The sequence below is a fragment of the Hemitrygon akajei genome, chromosome 26, assembly GCF_048418815.1.
Source record: "Hemitrygon akajei chromosome 26, sHemAka1.3, whole genome shotgun sequence".
Classification (NCBI taxonomy): Eukaryota; Metazoa; Chordata; class Chondrichthyes; order Myliobatiformes; family Dasyatidae; genus Hemitrygon; species Hemitrygon akajei.
The window spans coordinates 21,201,022-21,216,567 of NC_133149.1; the positions used below are offsets into that span (position 1 = coordinate 21,201,022).

The 15,546-nt window shown below is 42.6% G+C and overlaps 1 protein-coding gene across 1 annotated transcript in view; it reads right to left on the reverse strand.

Moving 5' to 3' along the window:
- Positions 1-10,682: 10,682 nt before the first annotated feature.
- stt3a (STT3 oligosaccharyltransferase complex catalytic subunit A) overlaps positions 10,683-15,546 on the reverse strand; it is a 77,786-nt gene continuing 72,922 nt past the window's right edge. The window contains exons 17-18 of the mRNA XM_073029706.1: positions 12,463-12,578; positions 10,683-10,970 (exon numbers count right to left, since the gene is read on the reverse strand). Of these exons, the coding sequence (XP_072885807.1) occupies positions 10,932-10,970; positions 12,463-12,578 (155 nt within the window). The 3' untranslated portion in view covers positions 10,683-10,931. The remainder of the gene's footprint in view (positions 10,971-12,462; positions 12,579-15,546) is intronic.

Below are 15,546 nucleotides of genomic sequence, written 5' to 3' on the forward strand. Positions count from 1 at the left end.
ACTCTGTGCCTTCCTGCACAAGGCATCTGTGTTGGCAGTCCAGTCTAGCTTCTCGTCCAACTGTACTCCCAGATACTTGTAGGTCTTAACCTGCTCCACACATTCTCCATTAATGATCACTGGCTCCATATGAGGCCTAGATCTCCTAAAGTCCACCACCATCTCCTTGGTCTTGGTGACATTGAGACGCAGGTAGTTTGAGTTGCACCATATCACAAAGTCCTGTATCAGTTTCCTATACTCCTCCTCCTGTCCATTCCTGACACACCCCACTATGGCCGTGTCATCAGCGAACTTCTGCACATGGCAGGACTCCGAGTTATATTGGAAGTCAGATGTGTACAGGGTGAACAGGACCGGAGAGAGTACGGTTCCCTGTGGCGCTCCTGTGCTGCTGACCACTGTGTCAGACCTACAGTCTCCCAACCGCACATACTGAGGTCTATCTGTCAAGTAGTCCACTATCCAATCCACCATGTGAGAGTCTACTCCCATCTCCGTTAGTTTGTGCTTTAAGATGATGGTGTTTGAAAACTATATCAAAGGAAACATTGTTGATACATTGTAACTATAGAATTGTCCTGCTGTTATCTTTGATCGTTAGCATATAAAGATGTGATGTAATATTGGGTCAGGAGGCCTCTTCTTCCAAGAGTGTCTCCAAATGATTCCTGCTTGTTTTGCTGAATAAAGACTTCTATATCCACCAGCTTCAGTGTCTCTCTGGTGACTTTGTCACATTCACAACAACTACCTCTGCCAGAGCCCCTGCAGTTTCTGCATTAGCATCCCACAAGGTCCAGGACAGGGGACAGCATGACAAGCCCTGGGCATTTATCCACAATAACAGTAACAGAGTGCCACGTGGGTGGTGAAAGGTGTGAAAAAGTAAAGACCGTAACAGAAACATTTGTAAAGGATTGAGAGTCATTGAATGGTTTATTGTATATAATTTTATTTTTTAATAAAGTATTGTTTATAAAAAAATTATTCACCCTAATCTGCCTCAAGACAGCAATCACCTCTCTTCTGTAATCTGGATATGGCCAATGACCTTACTACTGTTTTGCCTCTGTTCTATAGATCCTCTTTCTGTCTCCTGAGATGAAAAAAAACATTTAAAATCTCCCTCATCTCTTTTGACTCCAAGCATAAGTGACCACACTGATTTTCAAGAGAACCAATTCTATCATTTGTTATTGTTTTACTCTTAATATGTCTATAAAGATCCTTGGGATTCACTTTCAGCTTGTCAACCGGAGCAACCTCATGTCCTCTTTTAGTCCTCCTGATTTCCTTCTTGTTAATTAATAGGTGATTAGCTAATAAACTGACAAACAGCAGCCAATAAAAAGAAGTTGAGTGGTCACTCTGAGAGTGGGAAATTATATGGTAAAGCTCTTAAACAAGGGTCGGTGGTAAGGTTTCTAGGTATGTGGATGGACACAAGGCTAACATGGAGGTGCATGTGAATAAAATGCTAGAGAAGTGTAAAAATGCCCTTAGGGTTAGGGTCAGGTGCTGAGTTGTTTGTGATTGTGGTGAGAGTAGGAGGTCACTGAAACATGTATATTGCTTTAATCAGACTTGTCTTTGATTATGGGTGTGTTGCTTATGGATTGGTCTCACCAGCGGTCTTAAAGCCTGTAGACAAAGTTCAAGCTCAAGCATTGAGATTAAATTGTGGTGCTGTTAAACCATTGCCAATTGCAGCATTACTGGTAGAAATGGGTGAAGTACTTCTGCATCTAGGCAGTTACAGTTAGCAGTGATTTATTGGGTTACAGTAAGAGGACATAAGGTTGGTCATCCACTATTGGCGATGTTAGTAGTGTTGGGAGCATATATATTCATAAGGTCTTTAGTTTTGGGTGGATGGGAAATGAATAGGCACAAAATCCTGGGTGGTTTAATGTGTATTATGGCCCCGGGATACCCCTTTCTGCCAGTTCTCCATGGTTTTACCCTTTGCCTGTGGTTGATTTAGGTCATTAGGAGAAGATCAAGATGAGGAACCATTATTTATCAGTGGCACAGGAAGGTCAGCAATATATGCAAGGCAGATATAATGGCTTCTTACATATCTACACAGATGGTTCGAAGCTCCAGTGACAAATCATTCAGGTTTTCCAAAGTTTCAGGTGACAATTAGGAAAAGATTATCAAAGTATCAGTATTCACATCTGAACTGGTTGCTATCATTTTAGCCTTGGCATGGATTGAAGAAGTACTTTGGTGCTCTGAATTGTTCTCAGGTTTGACATCTATTAAAACAGGTATTTCAAATTGTAGACCTCACATTCTTCTTGAGGTTGGGCAACATCTGTTGAGGCTGCAGGGTCTAGCCGTGTGTCTGCATTTCATAGGGGTTCTTGCCCATTTTGGGGTTGAGGGAAACCAGGTGGCAGATATTCTTGCCAAGAGATCACTTAAAATTAAGGAAATAAATGTAGTGGTGCCTTTGCATAATGTGGAGATGAAAGCCATCATTAAGAAGTCTGTTCAATCACTGTTACAACAAAGTTGGGATAAGGAAAAGAAAGGATGGTATATATATAATTCAGAGGATGATGGAAACTCAACTGGGAGATGGGCATAAAAGGAGGGAAGAAATTATACTTACACATTTACATATTGGATATAGTATGTTGAATAATCCCTTGTTCAGAATTAATATGTATGATATGGACATTTGTAGAGAGTGCACGTCATGAAATGATGCAGCATATATTGTTTGAATATAATTCCTATGAGGTACAAAGGAAACACCTAATTGCTAAACTGAGATTTTTTGGGACAGACCAGTTTAACATGGAATGTTTGTTAGGATATCACTGCCATCATGATGTATATAAATGCATATTTGACTTTCTGAAAAGTGTTAGACTTCTTGGTATTATTTGAGGTGTTTTTTGGGAGGGTATTTAGTGGGTATACTTCCTGTCTCTTTGCTCCACACTCCCACTCAGTAAGTGGCCATAATACACCTTATGTTGGTCTGCAAGCCGCCATTAAACTTTACAAGAAGTGACAGTGTGAAGAAGTGGAGTAAGTGGCCCAAGTGTGGGGACTAGAAGGAGCTTGTTTTTAAATAAAAGGCCTCAGGGCAGATGCACAGGTAAGGTTTTATTTTGTTGTCTGTCTTTAGTCCTTGAGTCAGTGCAGGCTGGGAGGTTCTTAAGACAGTGGAATGCTCCTCCTGTAAGATAGAGTGAAAGAATTCTACAGCATAGAAACAGGCCCTTGGTCCCATCTAGTTTGTGCTGGACTATTAACTTGCCTAGTCCCATTGACGGTAAGATGTGGGAAGCTCAGGGTCTCCCTGAAGACTACATCTGTCGGAGTGAACCTGGTGGTACTGCTGACAGACTGAGTTAAGAAACTGGAGCTGAAAGTACTGTGATTTAGAGATATGGAATGAAAGAAAGCAAATTGAGTGAACTCGAGAAGACACTTTGGTTGATATGGATGAGTTGAGCAGAAGGGCCTGTTTCGGTGTGGTGACTGACTCAATACAAGAGCTACTTCTGCTAACACCACAGTAAATGGAATGGGGAAAACAGTCCCTGTCCCCACTACAGTTCACCACACTGGCCCATGGAAATCCCCAGAACAGGCAGGGTTGTGTCAGGCTGGCTGGGGAGCTGTTGTTCAAGTTTGGGCAAGTGGCTAGAGAGGCTAGAATGAATACTGGGTCAAAACCCATAGACATTCTTCCCTGTACCTCATCAATTTCCACTCCAATTTTTCCTACCATCACAACATTTCAACAGCAGATGCCATTTACTCTTCACTCAACCCTAGAACATAGAACAGTATAGTACAGGAAGAGGCCCTTAGACCCAGAATGTTAAAACCGTAAGATCTAGGAGCAGATTAGGCCATTTGGCCCATCAAGTCTGCTCTACTAATTCCATCTGATTTACTAATACCCTCTGGTGTTAGACATTTCAATCCTAGGATAAAGATACTGGCCTGTCTATTCTATCCATGCCTCTCATAGTCTTGTAAACCTCTCCCGTCAGCCTCTGCTGCTCTAGAGAAACCAGCCCAGGTTTTTACGATCTCTCCTTTATAGCACATGCCCTCTAATCCAGAGAGTGTCCTGGTAAACCTCTCAAAATCCTCCACATCCTTCCTATATTGGGGTGACCAGAACACATGCAATATTCTGTAAACACAGTAGTTTTCGAAAGTTCAACATAATCTCCTGACTCTCAAATCGTGTTCTTCAACTAATGAAGGCAGGTATTCCTGTACCGCCCTATCAACTTGTGTAGCTACTTTCAGGGAACTAGGGACTTGAGCCCCAAGATCCCTCTGCATTAAGTGTTTTGTTACATTTGACTTCCCGAAGTGCAACACTTTGGGTGATATAATTGACGTAAGCATGTAGATTGGCTGATTCATTTGTGAATGGCATAAATAGGTGGAGTTGTGGAGAGTAAAGACGGCTTCAAAGGATACAGTGGGAGATAGCTCAGTTACAGATATAGGCAGAAAAGTGGCAGGTGGAGTTAATCCATGCAAGTTTGAAGTGCTGCAATTTGGGAGGTCAACTGTAAGACAAAAATGTGGAGTCAATGGTAGGTCCTCTCATCACATTGATGTGCAGGGGGATTGAAGGTGGGGGTGGGAATGGCAAGTCATTGAAAGCAGCAATACAAGTTGATACAATGGTAAAGACTGTGTCCAGCATAAAAGTTCAGGAGTCATGTTGCAGTTATGTAAACCTTTAGTTATGTCACATTGCGGGGATTGTGTTTAGTTCTGGTTGATAGGATGTGGAGGCTCTGGACGGGGAGCACTGCTGAACTGCTCCCAGTGCCCCAGGTATGAAGTAATCACCTCACCACCTCTCCAGCCACAGTCCCCGTGCTTTCCTCCTATATCTGTACCCTCAGTGCAATGACACTCAGCCCAGCAGTGGGTTGAGGGACAGAGGCTGTCCCTCGTTAACTATAAAATTCAGAGAACCAATAAGGAATGAATGAAATACATGATACCTGTGTAGACAGAAAGCCTGGGAATTGTATCTTTAAACAAAGACAAGCTAGCACCTCCAACGCAACCACAGTGACTGAACAATTGTAATCACACAGATAAACAAAGGTGTGAATGGTTGCACCTCATTCTTCAACTGGTAAAGCAGAGAAGCATTTTGCACCAATGTTGCTTTCAGTATTACTGAGTATTTCCCCCCCTTTCCAATGGTTTTGAGCAGCTCAATCCAAAGCGTGAGAAGACGTAGCTCATTCGTGTTCACCAATCGAATACATAAGGCATCGATTTGCGGCATTTAGGTGTTTGGAGCAGGGAGCAATTGGCGATTGGGATCAATTGGCAGGAATAAAATAAGGTGGGGCAAGCACAGTGTCTACTGGGTGAGTGGATGTGCTATAGTGGGGATTTTGAGGCTTTAGCGAGGGGTGAAAAAGCCATAGATAAGTAAACTGGGGGGGGAGGAGGAGTCTATTTTTCCTCCTTTAATTGTAAGGAGGTTTGTGTGTTTGCAATTTCAAATATGTGCGATCTTTCAGCTTCAAGTAACGTGAAGATGGGTGGAAAGGCACATTGTAAAGAGCACTTTGTGATTCTACAGTGGGATAGGGAATGAGTGATTGGGCAAAAGTATGGCAAATGCAGTTTAATGCAGGGAAGTGTCAGGTCATATCCTTCAGTGAGAAGAATCAAAAAGGATTATATAAACAGAAAGAGATTGCAAATGAGTGAAGTTTAGAGAGATCAAGGAATGAAGTTCAGAAAGATCACGAAAAGTTAGCAAGCTGTCAGCAACAATGAATATATGATTTGAGACAGGTTTTTTTTATAACAAATAAAACATTTATTAAATACTGTAAAAAACCCAAAAGTAAACAAATGATTAACTTAACCGGAAGTCAGCTGCGATATGGCAGCTCGAACAGTTCTTAAAGCGAGAATGCAAAAACAGTTCTTAGAAGTAGTAATGTGAAAGTCCAAAATGATTTACAGTCAGTTAAAGGAGAGGCTTTCCTTGAGAGAATAAATTCTCTTTCGTGGCGTTACTGCTGATCCCAGTGGAAGTATGTTATTCCCCGGAGGATTTACGATCGAAGGAAATAAAACGGCTTAAAGGCACTGACCTTTCTTTGACGAAACTTTGTATCCAACCCTCTGCTCTTCTGACAGAACAGGAGTTATCATGGATACTTGTTACTAATTCCTCATGCGAAGATTAAACAAAGGTCGAATCTGTTTCACCGTCGACATTAACTTTCTCAATCCTTCGGGATTTCCGAACTCCTTTAAAATCTTCACTCTCCACTGACCAAACTGGCAGTATTGTGGCGAAACTGCCGGCAATAACCTTTGAGACTTAAAACAGAAAGTAAAACTCCACTTTTAAACAAAACTGCGTCATAATATCGGAATACGCAGCAACATGGAGTCAGTGGCGAATTCACGCCACGTTACAGGGTGGGGTTCTCCTTTTATACCCTGTTGAAAAAAACCTATCACATGACCTCTCACTGGCGGGAAAATGACGTCACTCCACCATCACAAGACCATTACCTCATCTCCAGCGTAGCTTCAATTACATTACGGTTATGTGACAGGTACAAGATACCCACAGGTACATAACAAAGCACATCCAACACATAGCTAACAAAACATATGGCTTGTATTAGACCATATGACATTGGAGTAGAATTAAGTCATTCAGCTAACTGCATATGTTTTGCTGTTTCATCATGGCTGATCCATTCTCTCTCAACCCCATTCTCCTGCCTTCTCCCCATAATCTTCCAGGCTCTGACTAATCAAGAACCTATCAACCTCTTCCTTAAACACGCCCAGTGACCTGACCTCCACAGTTGCCTGTGGCAATGAATTCCACAGATTCACCATCCTCTGGCTAAAGAAATTCCTCCTCATCTTCATCCTAAATGGACGTCTCTCTATTCTGTGGCTGCGCCCTTTGGTCCGAGCTTCCCCAACACTGGAGCTTTGATCAGTGACCAATCAAGAGATCAGAAGCTTGAGACGAGGGAATTTCACTCATGCTCACTGATGGAGTAGAAGGAGGCAGCAACTCGCGGCAGTTTTTTGGAGATCTGACCAGTGACCAATTGGTGTTTGGGATTGATTAGGAGAAACAAATTAAAGGAAGGCAGGGACAAGCACAGTGGCGGTGTGGACAGAGCTAGAGTGGTGATTTTGAGGCCTCAGCTCTTTGAAGCTTCCGCCAGAGAAGGGGGAAAAAAAAAGCTAGAGTTTTTATTCTCCCCGCCTTCTTTACATTTGCTGTTAGGACAGTAGGGATGCCAGGCAGATTAGTTGAATGCTCTCGGGATGTGGGAAGGCAGGGAGACCTCCCATGTTCTTGACTGCAACTGTGAGAAGTGCATCCAGCTGCAGCTTCTAATAATCCACAATATGGAGTTGGAGCTGGAACTGGATGAACTCCGGATCATTTGGGAGGCCGAGGGGTTGATAGATAGGATGTATACAGAGGTAGTTACACCCAAGGTGCAGGATACAGGAAGCTGGGTGACAAGGGGAACGGGGTGAAGGAGCTATGCAGAGTACCTCTGTGCCCATCCTCAACACCAGATATACCACTTTGGATACTGTTGGGGGGTGGGGGGGAATGCTGATGACTGAACAGTGGAAAGTTACAGTGGTTGGGTCTCTGGCACTAACACTCAGAAGGGATGGTGGGGAATGAGAAGAGGTGAGCTGTGGTGATGGGGGATTTGTTAGATAGGTAAACAGAAAGAGGTTCAAAGGACGAGAACAAGATTCCCAGATGGTATGTTGCCTCTCAGGTGCCAGGGTCCTGGATATCCCGGATCAAGTCCTCAGCAGTCTTAGGTGGCAGAGTGAGCAGCCAGAGGTCATGGCCCATGTAGGTACCAATGACATGGGTAGGACAAGTGACTAGGTTTGGCATAGGGTGTTCAGGGTGTTAGGTGCCAAGTTAAAGGGCAGGACCTCCAGGATTGCTCCCTATGCCACGTGCTAGTGAGGCCAGAAATAGGAAGATCATACAGCTTAACGTGTGGCCAAGGAGTTGGTGTTGGAGGGAGGGCATTATATTTTTGGATCATTGGGCTCTTGCAGGGAATGTGGGATCTGTACAGAAGAGATGGTTTGTACCTGAACTGGAGGGGGGACTAATATCCTAGTGGGAAGGTTTGCTAGTGCTGCACCGGGGAGTGGGGTTAAACCAGTGCCAGAACAGAAAGTGGGAACATGTTACAACCTCAAAAGTCAGGAATCAGAAGCATGGTGTGACTGGTGTCCTGCTGTGTATATTTCAATGAAGAAATATTGTAGGAAAGGCAGATGAGGTCAGGGCGTGGATCAACACCTGGAATTATGATGTTGTAGCCATGAGTCTTTGTTGCAGGAAGGGCAGGGCTGGCAGCTCAATATTCTAAGGTTCTGCTGTTTCAGATGCGAGAGTGGGAGGGATTAAAGGGGGACGGGTGCTATTACCAGTAAGGGAAGATGTCATGGCAGTGCTCTCAGGACAGACTGGTGAACTCGTCTAATGAGGCTTCATGGGTGGAACTGAAGAACAAGAAAGGTATGACTCCATTAATGGGGCTATATTACAGACCACCTGACAGTCCATGGGATTTAAAGGAACAGATTTTTAAGATATCGCAAACCGTTGCAAGAAACACAAAATTGTTATAGTAGGTGATGTCAACTTTCCACATATTAACTGGGACTCTCGTACTGTAAAAGGACTAGATGGGATAGTTTGTCAAATGGGTTCAGGAAAGTTTCCTTAATCAGTACATACAAGTCCGAAAGAGAGTGTGTGATACTTCTATTAGGGAATGAGACTGAGCGGGGACCGAAGTTTATGTAGGGGATCCAGTGATCATAATGCCACTATACATCGTTTCGAAGTAAGTATGGAAAAAGATGGGTCTGGTCCACAGTTTGAGATTCTGAATTGGAGAAAGGCCGATTTTGATGGTATCATAAAGGATCTGGTTAAGTGTGGATTGGGACAGGCTGTTTTCTGGCAAAGGTGTACATACTTGGTAAGTAGAAGGCCTCCAAAAGTGAAATTTTGAGAGTACAAAGCTTGTGTGTGCCTGTCAGAATAATAGGTTTAAGGAACCTTGGTTGTCAAGAAATACTGAGGCCCTGGTCAAGAGGAGAAAAAAGTGCATAGCAGGTAGGAACAAATGAGGTACTTGTGGAGTATAAGAAATCAGGAGGGCCAAAAGAAGGCATAAGGTTGCACTAGCAGACAAGGTAAAGGAGAATTCTACAGATATGTTAAGAGCAATAGAAATTCAAAGGACAAAATTGATCCTTTGAAAGATTAGAATGGTAATCCATGCGTGGAACCAAAAGAGTTGGGGGAGATCTTAAATAGTTTTTTTTTGCATCTTTATTTACTTGGGAGATGGACCCAATACAGATTACGGAGGAGAAGGTGTTTGCTGTCAAGGCAAATTAGCATGGATAAATCCCCCAGTGCCTGACAAGTTGTTCCCTTGGATCCTGTGAGAGGCAATTGCAGAAAATGCAGGGGCAGAGATATTTAAATCATCCTTAGCGACAGGTAAGGTACCAGAGGATTGGAGGATAGCCAATGTTGTTTGCTGCTCTAAAAATAAACCAGGAAATTAAAGGCCAGCGAGCCTGACATCAGTAGTGACTTATTAGAAAGTATTCTAAGGGACCAGATACAAGTATTTGGATAGACATGGACTGAGTAAGAATAGTCAGCATGGCTTTGTATGTGGTAGGTCGTGACTAACCAATCTAAAGAGTTTTTTTGAGCAAGTTACCAGAAAAGTTGAAGGCAAGGCAGTGGATGTTGTCTACTACATGTCTACAAGGTAGCTGACAAGGTCCCACATGGGAGGTTGGTCAAGAAGGTTCGGTTGCTCAGCATTCATGAGGTAGTAAATTGGATTAGACATTGGCTTTGTGGGAGAAGTCAGAGAGTGTTAGTAGATGACTGGAGGACTGTGTCATAAATCAAAGTATTGAGTACAGGAGATGGGATGTTGTGTTGAAGTTGTATAAGACAATGGTGAGGCCTAATTTGGAGTATTGTGTGCAGTTTTGGTCACCGACCTACAGGAAAGAAGTGAATAAGGTTGAAAGAGTGCAGAGAAAATTTACAAGGATGTTGCTGGGACTGAAGGACCCAAGTTGTACAGGAAGACTGAACAGGTTAGGAATTTATTCCTTGGAACATAGAAGACTGAGGGGAGATTTGATAGAGGTATACAAAATTGAGGGGTATAGATAGTGTAAATGCAAGCAGGCTTTCCCCACTGAGGTTGGATGGGACTACGACTAGAGATCATGGGTTAAGGGTGAAAGGTGAAAAGTTTAAGGGGATCATGAGAGGAAACTTTTGTGGAACGAACTGCCAGCACAATTGGTGCATCCAAGCTCAAGTGGGCAGTTTAAAGGTTCTGTGCTGTATTTTTCTATTACTCTAATAATTACCCAACAACTGCCCTCAGCATCCTTTGCCTAACGAAGTGTGATCATTCAGTTTGGACAGAAAGGCCGGCACAGTGAGGATGATGCTCACTAAGTGAATATAAACTTTATAGTGGGCTGTTGAGATATTAGAATTCCTGCTCCCTAGAACCGAACACTCTGCAGTGAATCCTACCAACCTTGAAATAAGACACACAAAACAAAGTATAGCCGAGTCCAGTTGAACCCTTTATTTGACCACTGTAGAACTTAAGTCAATGTAATGTTTTGGTCTCACCCACCAATCATTCATTACCCAATTAGACATTTCAGACAGATTGCTGCAGACAGGAAGCAACATATAAACAAACTGTTTTCTTCCATTATTCCCAGACTAGTGTATATAAAAAAAATACAGCTCTTCTTCACAGGACAAGGCCTCAGTGCTGCTTTCACTCATGGCTGGCTGCTGTGTTTCTTTATGTTCTTGAGAGACCTCGATTATCCAAATCTTTCACCTGTGAAGGGGTGGCAAGACAATTGGCAAAGTAAGTGTGCTGAGCATTAGAGACAATCTTCCACCATTTGCAACAGGCTAGCTTATTAAAAAGAAATCAGGGACTGTGAATAAGGGGATTTAGAATTCTTTACCCAGAAACAGATTAAGCAAGAGAAGAACAGTATTTTAGGGTGATGTAAAGGGGGCAGCTAATGTAGAGCAGAGACAAGGACTGGTTTTCTAATGCTTGCAGTTTTCTATATTAATTCTTTTTATCAACCCACAATTGTTGAATGCCTGAAAAAGCAGCTCCATACAGGTCCTCCCTGCTTACAAATGCCCGACTCAGGTACAGGCCATACATGTGAACAAGTGTTTGAGAGCTTGATGGGATTTGCCAGAGGCTGCAGGCGTTTTGTCGTGGGGGAATTTGGTTTGTGGCCACAATTCTAACACGTGAACTGTTCCAAGTTATGAGCAATTCATAACCTGTGGAATACTGGCACTGAACAACATCAGGAATGGAGACGGTTACAGTTAATTTAATTTTGATAACCATAATGCAAATGCTAATGAAAATTCAAGACGCACAGAATTCGCCACATAACCAATTAGCAATGAGACCCCCTCCTTACATCACAATTGGGTTTCTGTAATGACGACCAATCAACTGATGAGTTCAAGGACACTGGTCACTTAATAACAATGCACATTTACAGATAGCCTGCTGGAGTTTCATAACATTAAAAGGCAGGACAGTAAGCTTATTGCTAGACTGTTGTAATTTGACAGGTTGGGGAAATGCACAGGGTTATGGGGTGTTTTTCTCCCAGAGTGTAATGGACCTCTGCAATATAATACTGGTTAGCTTCATGGTTGCAAAAGGGAGATGATCCTGGCATTGACTGAAGCAGAGATCAGATTATTATACAACAGATAAATACCTTGATCAACAAATTCAAGGGGTTGGAGAGGATTTCTTTAATTATACTATCTCTTCCAGGAAATCAATTATTGAACCCTCCTTGACTTCCCATGCCCAGCAATTTCAAGGATACCATCTCAGTCAAAATATCACCCAGAAATAGACATAAATGCATTAGAAGTGTCTTTATATAGCCAAATCCTTGGACAAATTTTGTGTCCACCATTGAGAGCATCTTCAAGAGCTACTGCCTCAATATGACAGCATCCATTGCTAAGGACATTACTATCTGGGAAATGCCCTCTTCTCATTACTACCATCGGGGATGTACTACAGAAGCCTGAACACCCACACTCAACAATGACTGAGACGTCGGGCAAAATTAATTCAATTAACAGAGTGAAAATACACCCTGGCACAGCTGAGCTGCGGCAATTTTGAGGCTGTTGTGTGGTGACTCAGAGCTTCACAGGACCCAACACAAACTCATCTCTGAAGTAGGACTATTGTTCTGAAGATTCAAAATCCCACAATAAATTGAAACCACAGGAATACCTCAGATTACATTTCTACTTTCAGCACTCACCTTGTATATACGGACCAGCCAGTGTTCCGTAGTGTATGCCTCTTCCAGAACATCAAGCTCAAAGTCTTTGTTGCCAATCTCAGCATTCCTCACTCGGTCATATCCAGGTGGGCGTTCTGTGGGAAAGACAATGCCTTGCTAGTTAACATCTCAATGTAGACTGTTCATTGCTGGTTTCAACACAGATCCTAGCATGGGGAACCAAAAAGCTGCTTTTATCCTGACTTTCAGACAACACTGTGAAACTGTATATCAGACACACCATCAGAACAAAGGTATTACTGAGCAAAAGCCAGATCGGTCTAGAACCTTTTGCATGACAACATTACCAATGTGGATACCTCTGATTCATTTTCAGATTTCACCCTACTCCTCTATCAGCATCATGTTTCAGGGCTTTAATTATGCCAGGAGGTACACTAAATTTATTTTGTTATCTGCTCTGACGTGACTTTTCACACAGGTGCATTTCAGACGTTTTCCTTTCATAATCGCAGATTCCTCTTTACCATAGTTGTCTCTACATCACAGTTTTCTCTCGTGTCCTCTCCTCTTAGCCACAACGCAGACGGATTCTCCTTGTCTGTATATTGCATTCCACTAATATAGCATATGATATTCTATATTTTGCTATATAATACAGCAAAAATTAGTGGGAAACTAGAAGGACAGGGATGCACTTAAAGATCACCAGAAGGCAACTACAAAAGCAATAAGGAGAGAAAAGATGAAACATGAAGGTAAGATAGCCAATAATATAGGAGGATACCTGAAGTACATAAAAGTAAAAGGGAGGTGAGAGTAGATACTTGAGAAATTTGGATAATACATTGGATGATAGATGTATTGGAGGGCTATGGCTCCAGTGCAGGTCAGTGGGAGGAGGCAGTTTAAATGGTTTGGCATAGACTAGATGGGCCAAAGAGTCTGTTTCTGTGCTGTACTTTTTCTATGACTAACTTGGATAGAAGATTGGCTGACTAGCAGGAGACAGAGTGAGAATAAAGGGTGCTGTTACCATTTGGCTGCCAGTGACAAGTAGTGTTCTACAGGGGTCAGTGATGGGACCATTTTTTTCATGTTATATGTCAATGATTTGGATGATGGAATTGGTGGCTTTGTGGTCAAGTTTACAGATGATATAAAGATAGGTGGAGAGGCAGGTAGTATTGAGGATGCAGGGAGTCTGCAGAAGGGCAGATTCAGATAATGTGCAAAAAAGTGGCAAATGAAATATAGTGTAGAGGAGTGTATGGTCACACACTCTGGTAGAAGGAATAAAGGTGTTAACTACTTTCTAAATGGGCAGAAAATTCAAAAATCAGAGGTGCAAAGGGACTTGGGAGAGCATGCACAGGATTCCCTAAAGGTTAACTTGCAAGTTGATTTAGTGAATATCGGAAAGTCAAGATATGGTAGAGAGCTCTAGGACCAAAAGGGCACAGCCTCAGAATAGAGGGACCTCCCTTTAGAACAGATATGAGAAGGAATTTCTTTAGCTAGATGGTGGTGAATCTGTGGAAGTTGATAGGTTATTGATTAGTAGTGGTGTCAAAGCACAATGGGAGAAGACAAGATAATGGGCTGAGAGGTATAATAAATCAATCATGATGGAATGGTGGAGCAGATTCGATAGGCCGAATGGCATATTTCTTCCCCCGTGTGTTATGTTCTAAGCCTCCATATTCAGCAGTTCATCCAGCTTAACTTCCACTACCCGCATTCAGAATTTCCAATGGAGAATCTTCCTCTTGAAGGGATCATTCCCTCAGTGATTCCCACATTGTTGCCTGTCTTCTGCCTACGTTCCAACAATGTGTAATGCAAACAGGAGGAATCACACCTCATCTTAAAATCAAATACTTCAGGCAACAATTTTTTCCTCTCTCTACAGTGAAGAGAGTATGATTGCTTCAATTTCTCTCACTTCTTTTTAACAGTCATTATCTTGCCAACTTTAGTCTCTACCCTATGAAAGGCATTTCCTCTGTCCTCTCCACAGCTCACATTTCCACTTCTGATGAAGGGCCTCTGATCTGATACACTTTCTTTCTCCACTGCTACTGCCTGACCTACTGAATGCTTCGACACTGTTTTCTACTTTGTGATCATCTGGTGATGATGGATAAATAAACTATGCTATTATAAACACAGGCAACTGGAACCATCAGAGATGATGCTGTGGTCTGCATGGACCAGTTAGGCCAAAGGCTTGATTCCATGTGGTATTACTCTATGAACAGCACCAGACTGCAAAGGCCTGTCTTGGTCCTCCACTTGTGGTAACCTTGGCTTAGTGATCTCCACTCCCACAATTACAATTCCCCATTCCTGCTGTATATAATTACTCCAGAATAAAAGCAAAGGAACTCAGCATCTGCGGAAGAAAATGAAAGGACACCCTTCATCTGGACTGAAAAATTGTTGGGTCGGGTGGGGGAAGAGAAGGTAGCGAGTAAAGAGACGAGGAGGATGTGAAGCAAAATCTGGCAAGTGATAGGTGGATCTAATTGAAGAGGCCTGATAGCTCAAGGGAAGAAAGGGCTGCAGATGATGGAATCTGATAGAGGAAGGTGGAGCAGGGTATCAACTAAAGGAGGCAGAGAGGACACATCAGAACAGAGGCACAGTGAGAGGAGAATGTAGGTGATGGGCAGATGGAGTGAGTGGAGGAGGGAGGAGACAAAGGGAGTACCACACCCATGTCGACTTTCACTCTCTCTACCGATATTGCCTCATTGGCTGAGTTCCTCGAGCAGTTAGTTTTCTTGCTCCAGATCCCAGCATTATTATCCTCTTGTGTCCCCATCACTGCTGTATAGCAGTGAGGTACTAGCACATAGCTAGAGGTGCTATCTCTCTTATAAAGCACTGCAGACAGAGCCTGTCTGATTTCGTGCAGTGGATAGAAAAGATTCCACACAACATTGTAAACAACATCATGGGATAATCCAACCAACATTTACAGTTTAAATTACACCACTTAACTAGTTATTGGTAATTTTCTTTAGTCTTCTTTAGAATCTTAGCACAATTTGTATTGATGACTGTTTCAAATTCAATTGCCGATTGAACAAAACAGAT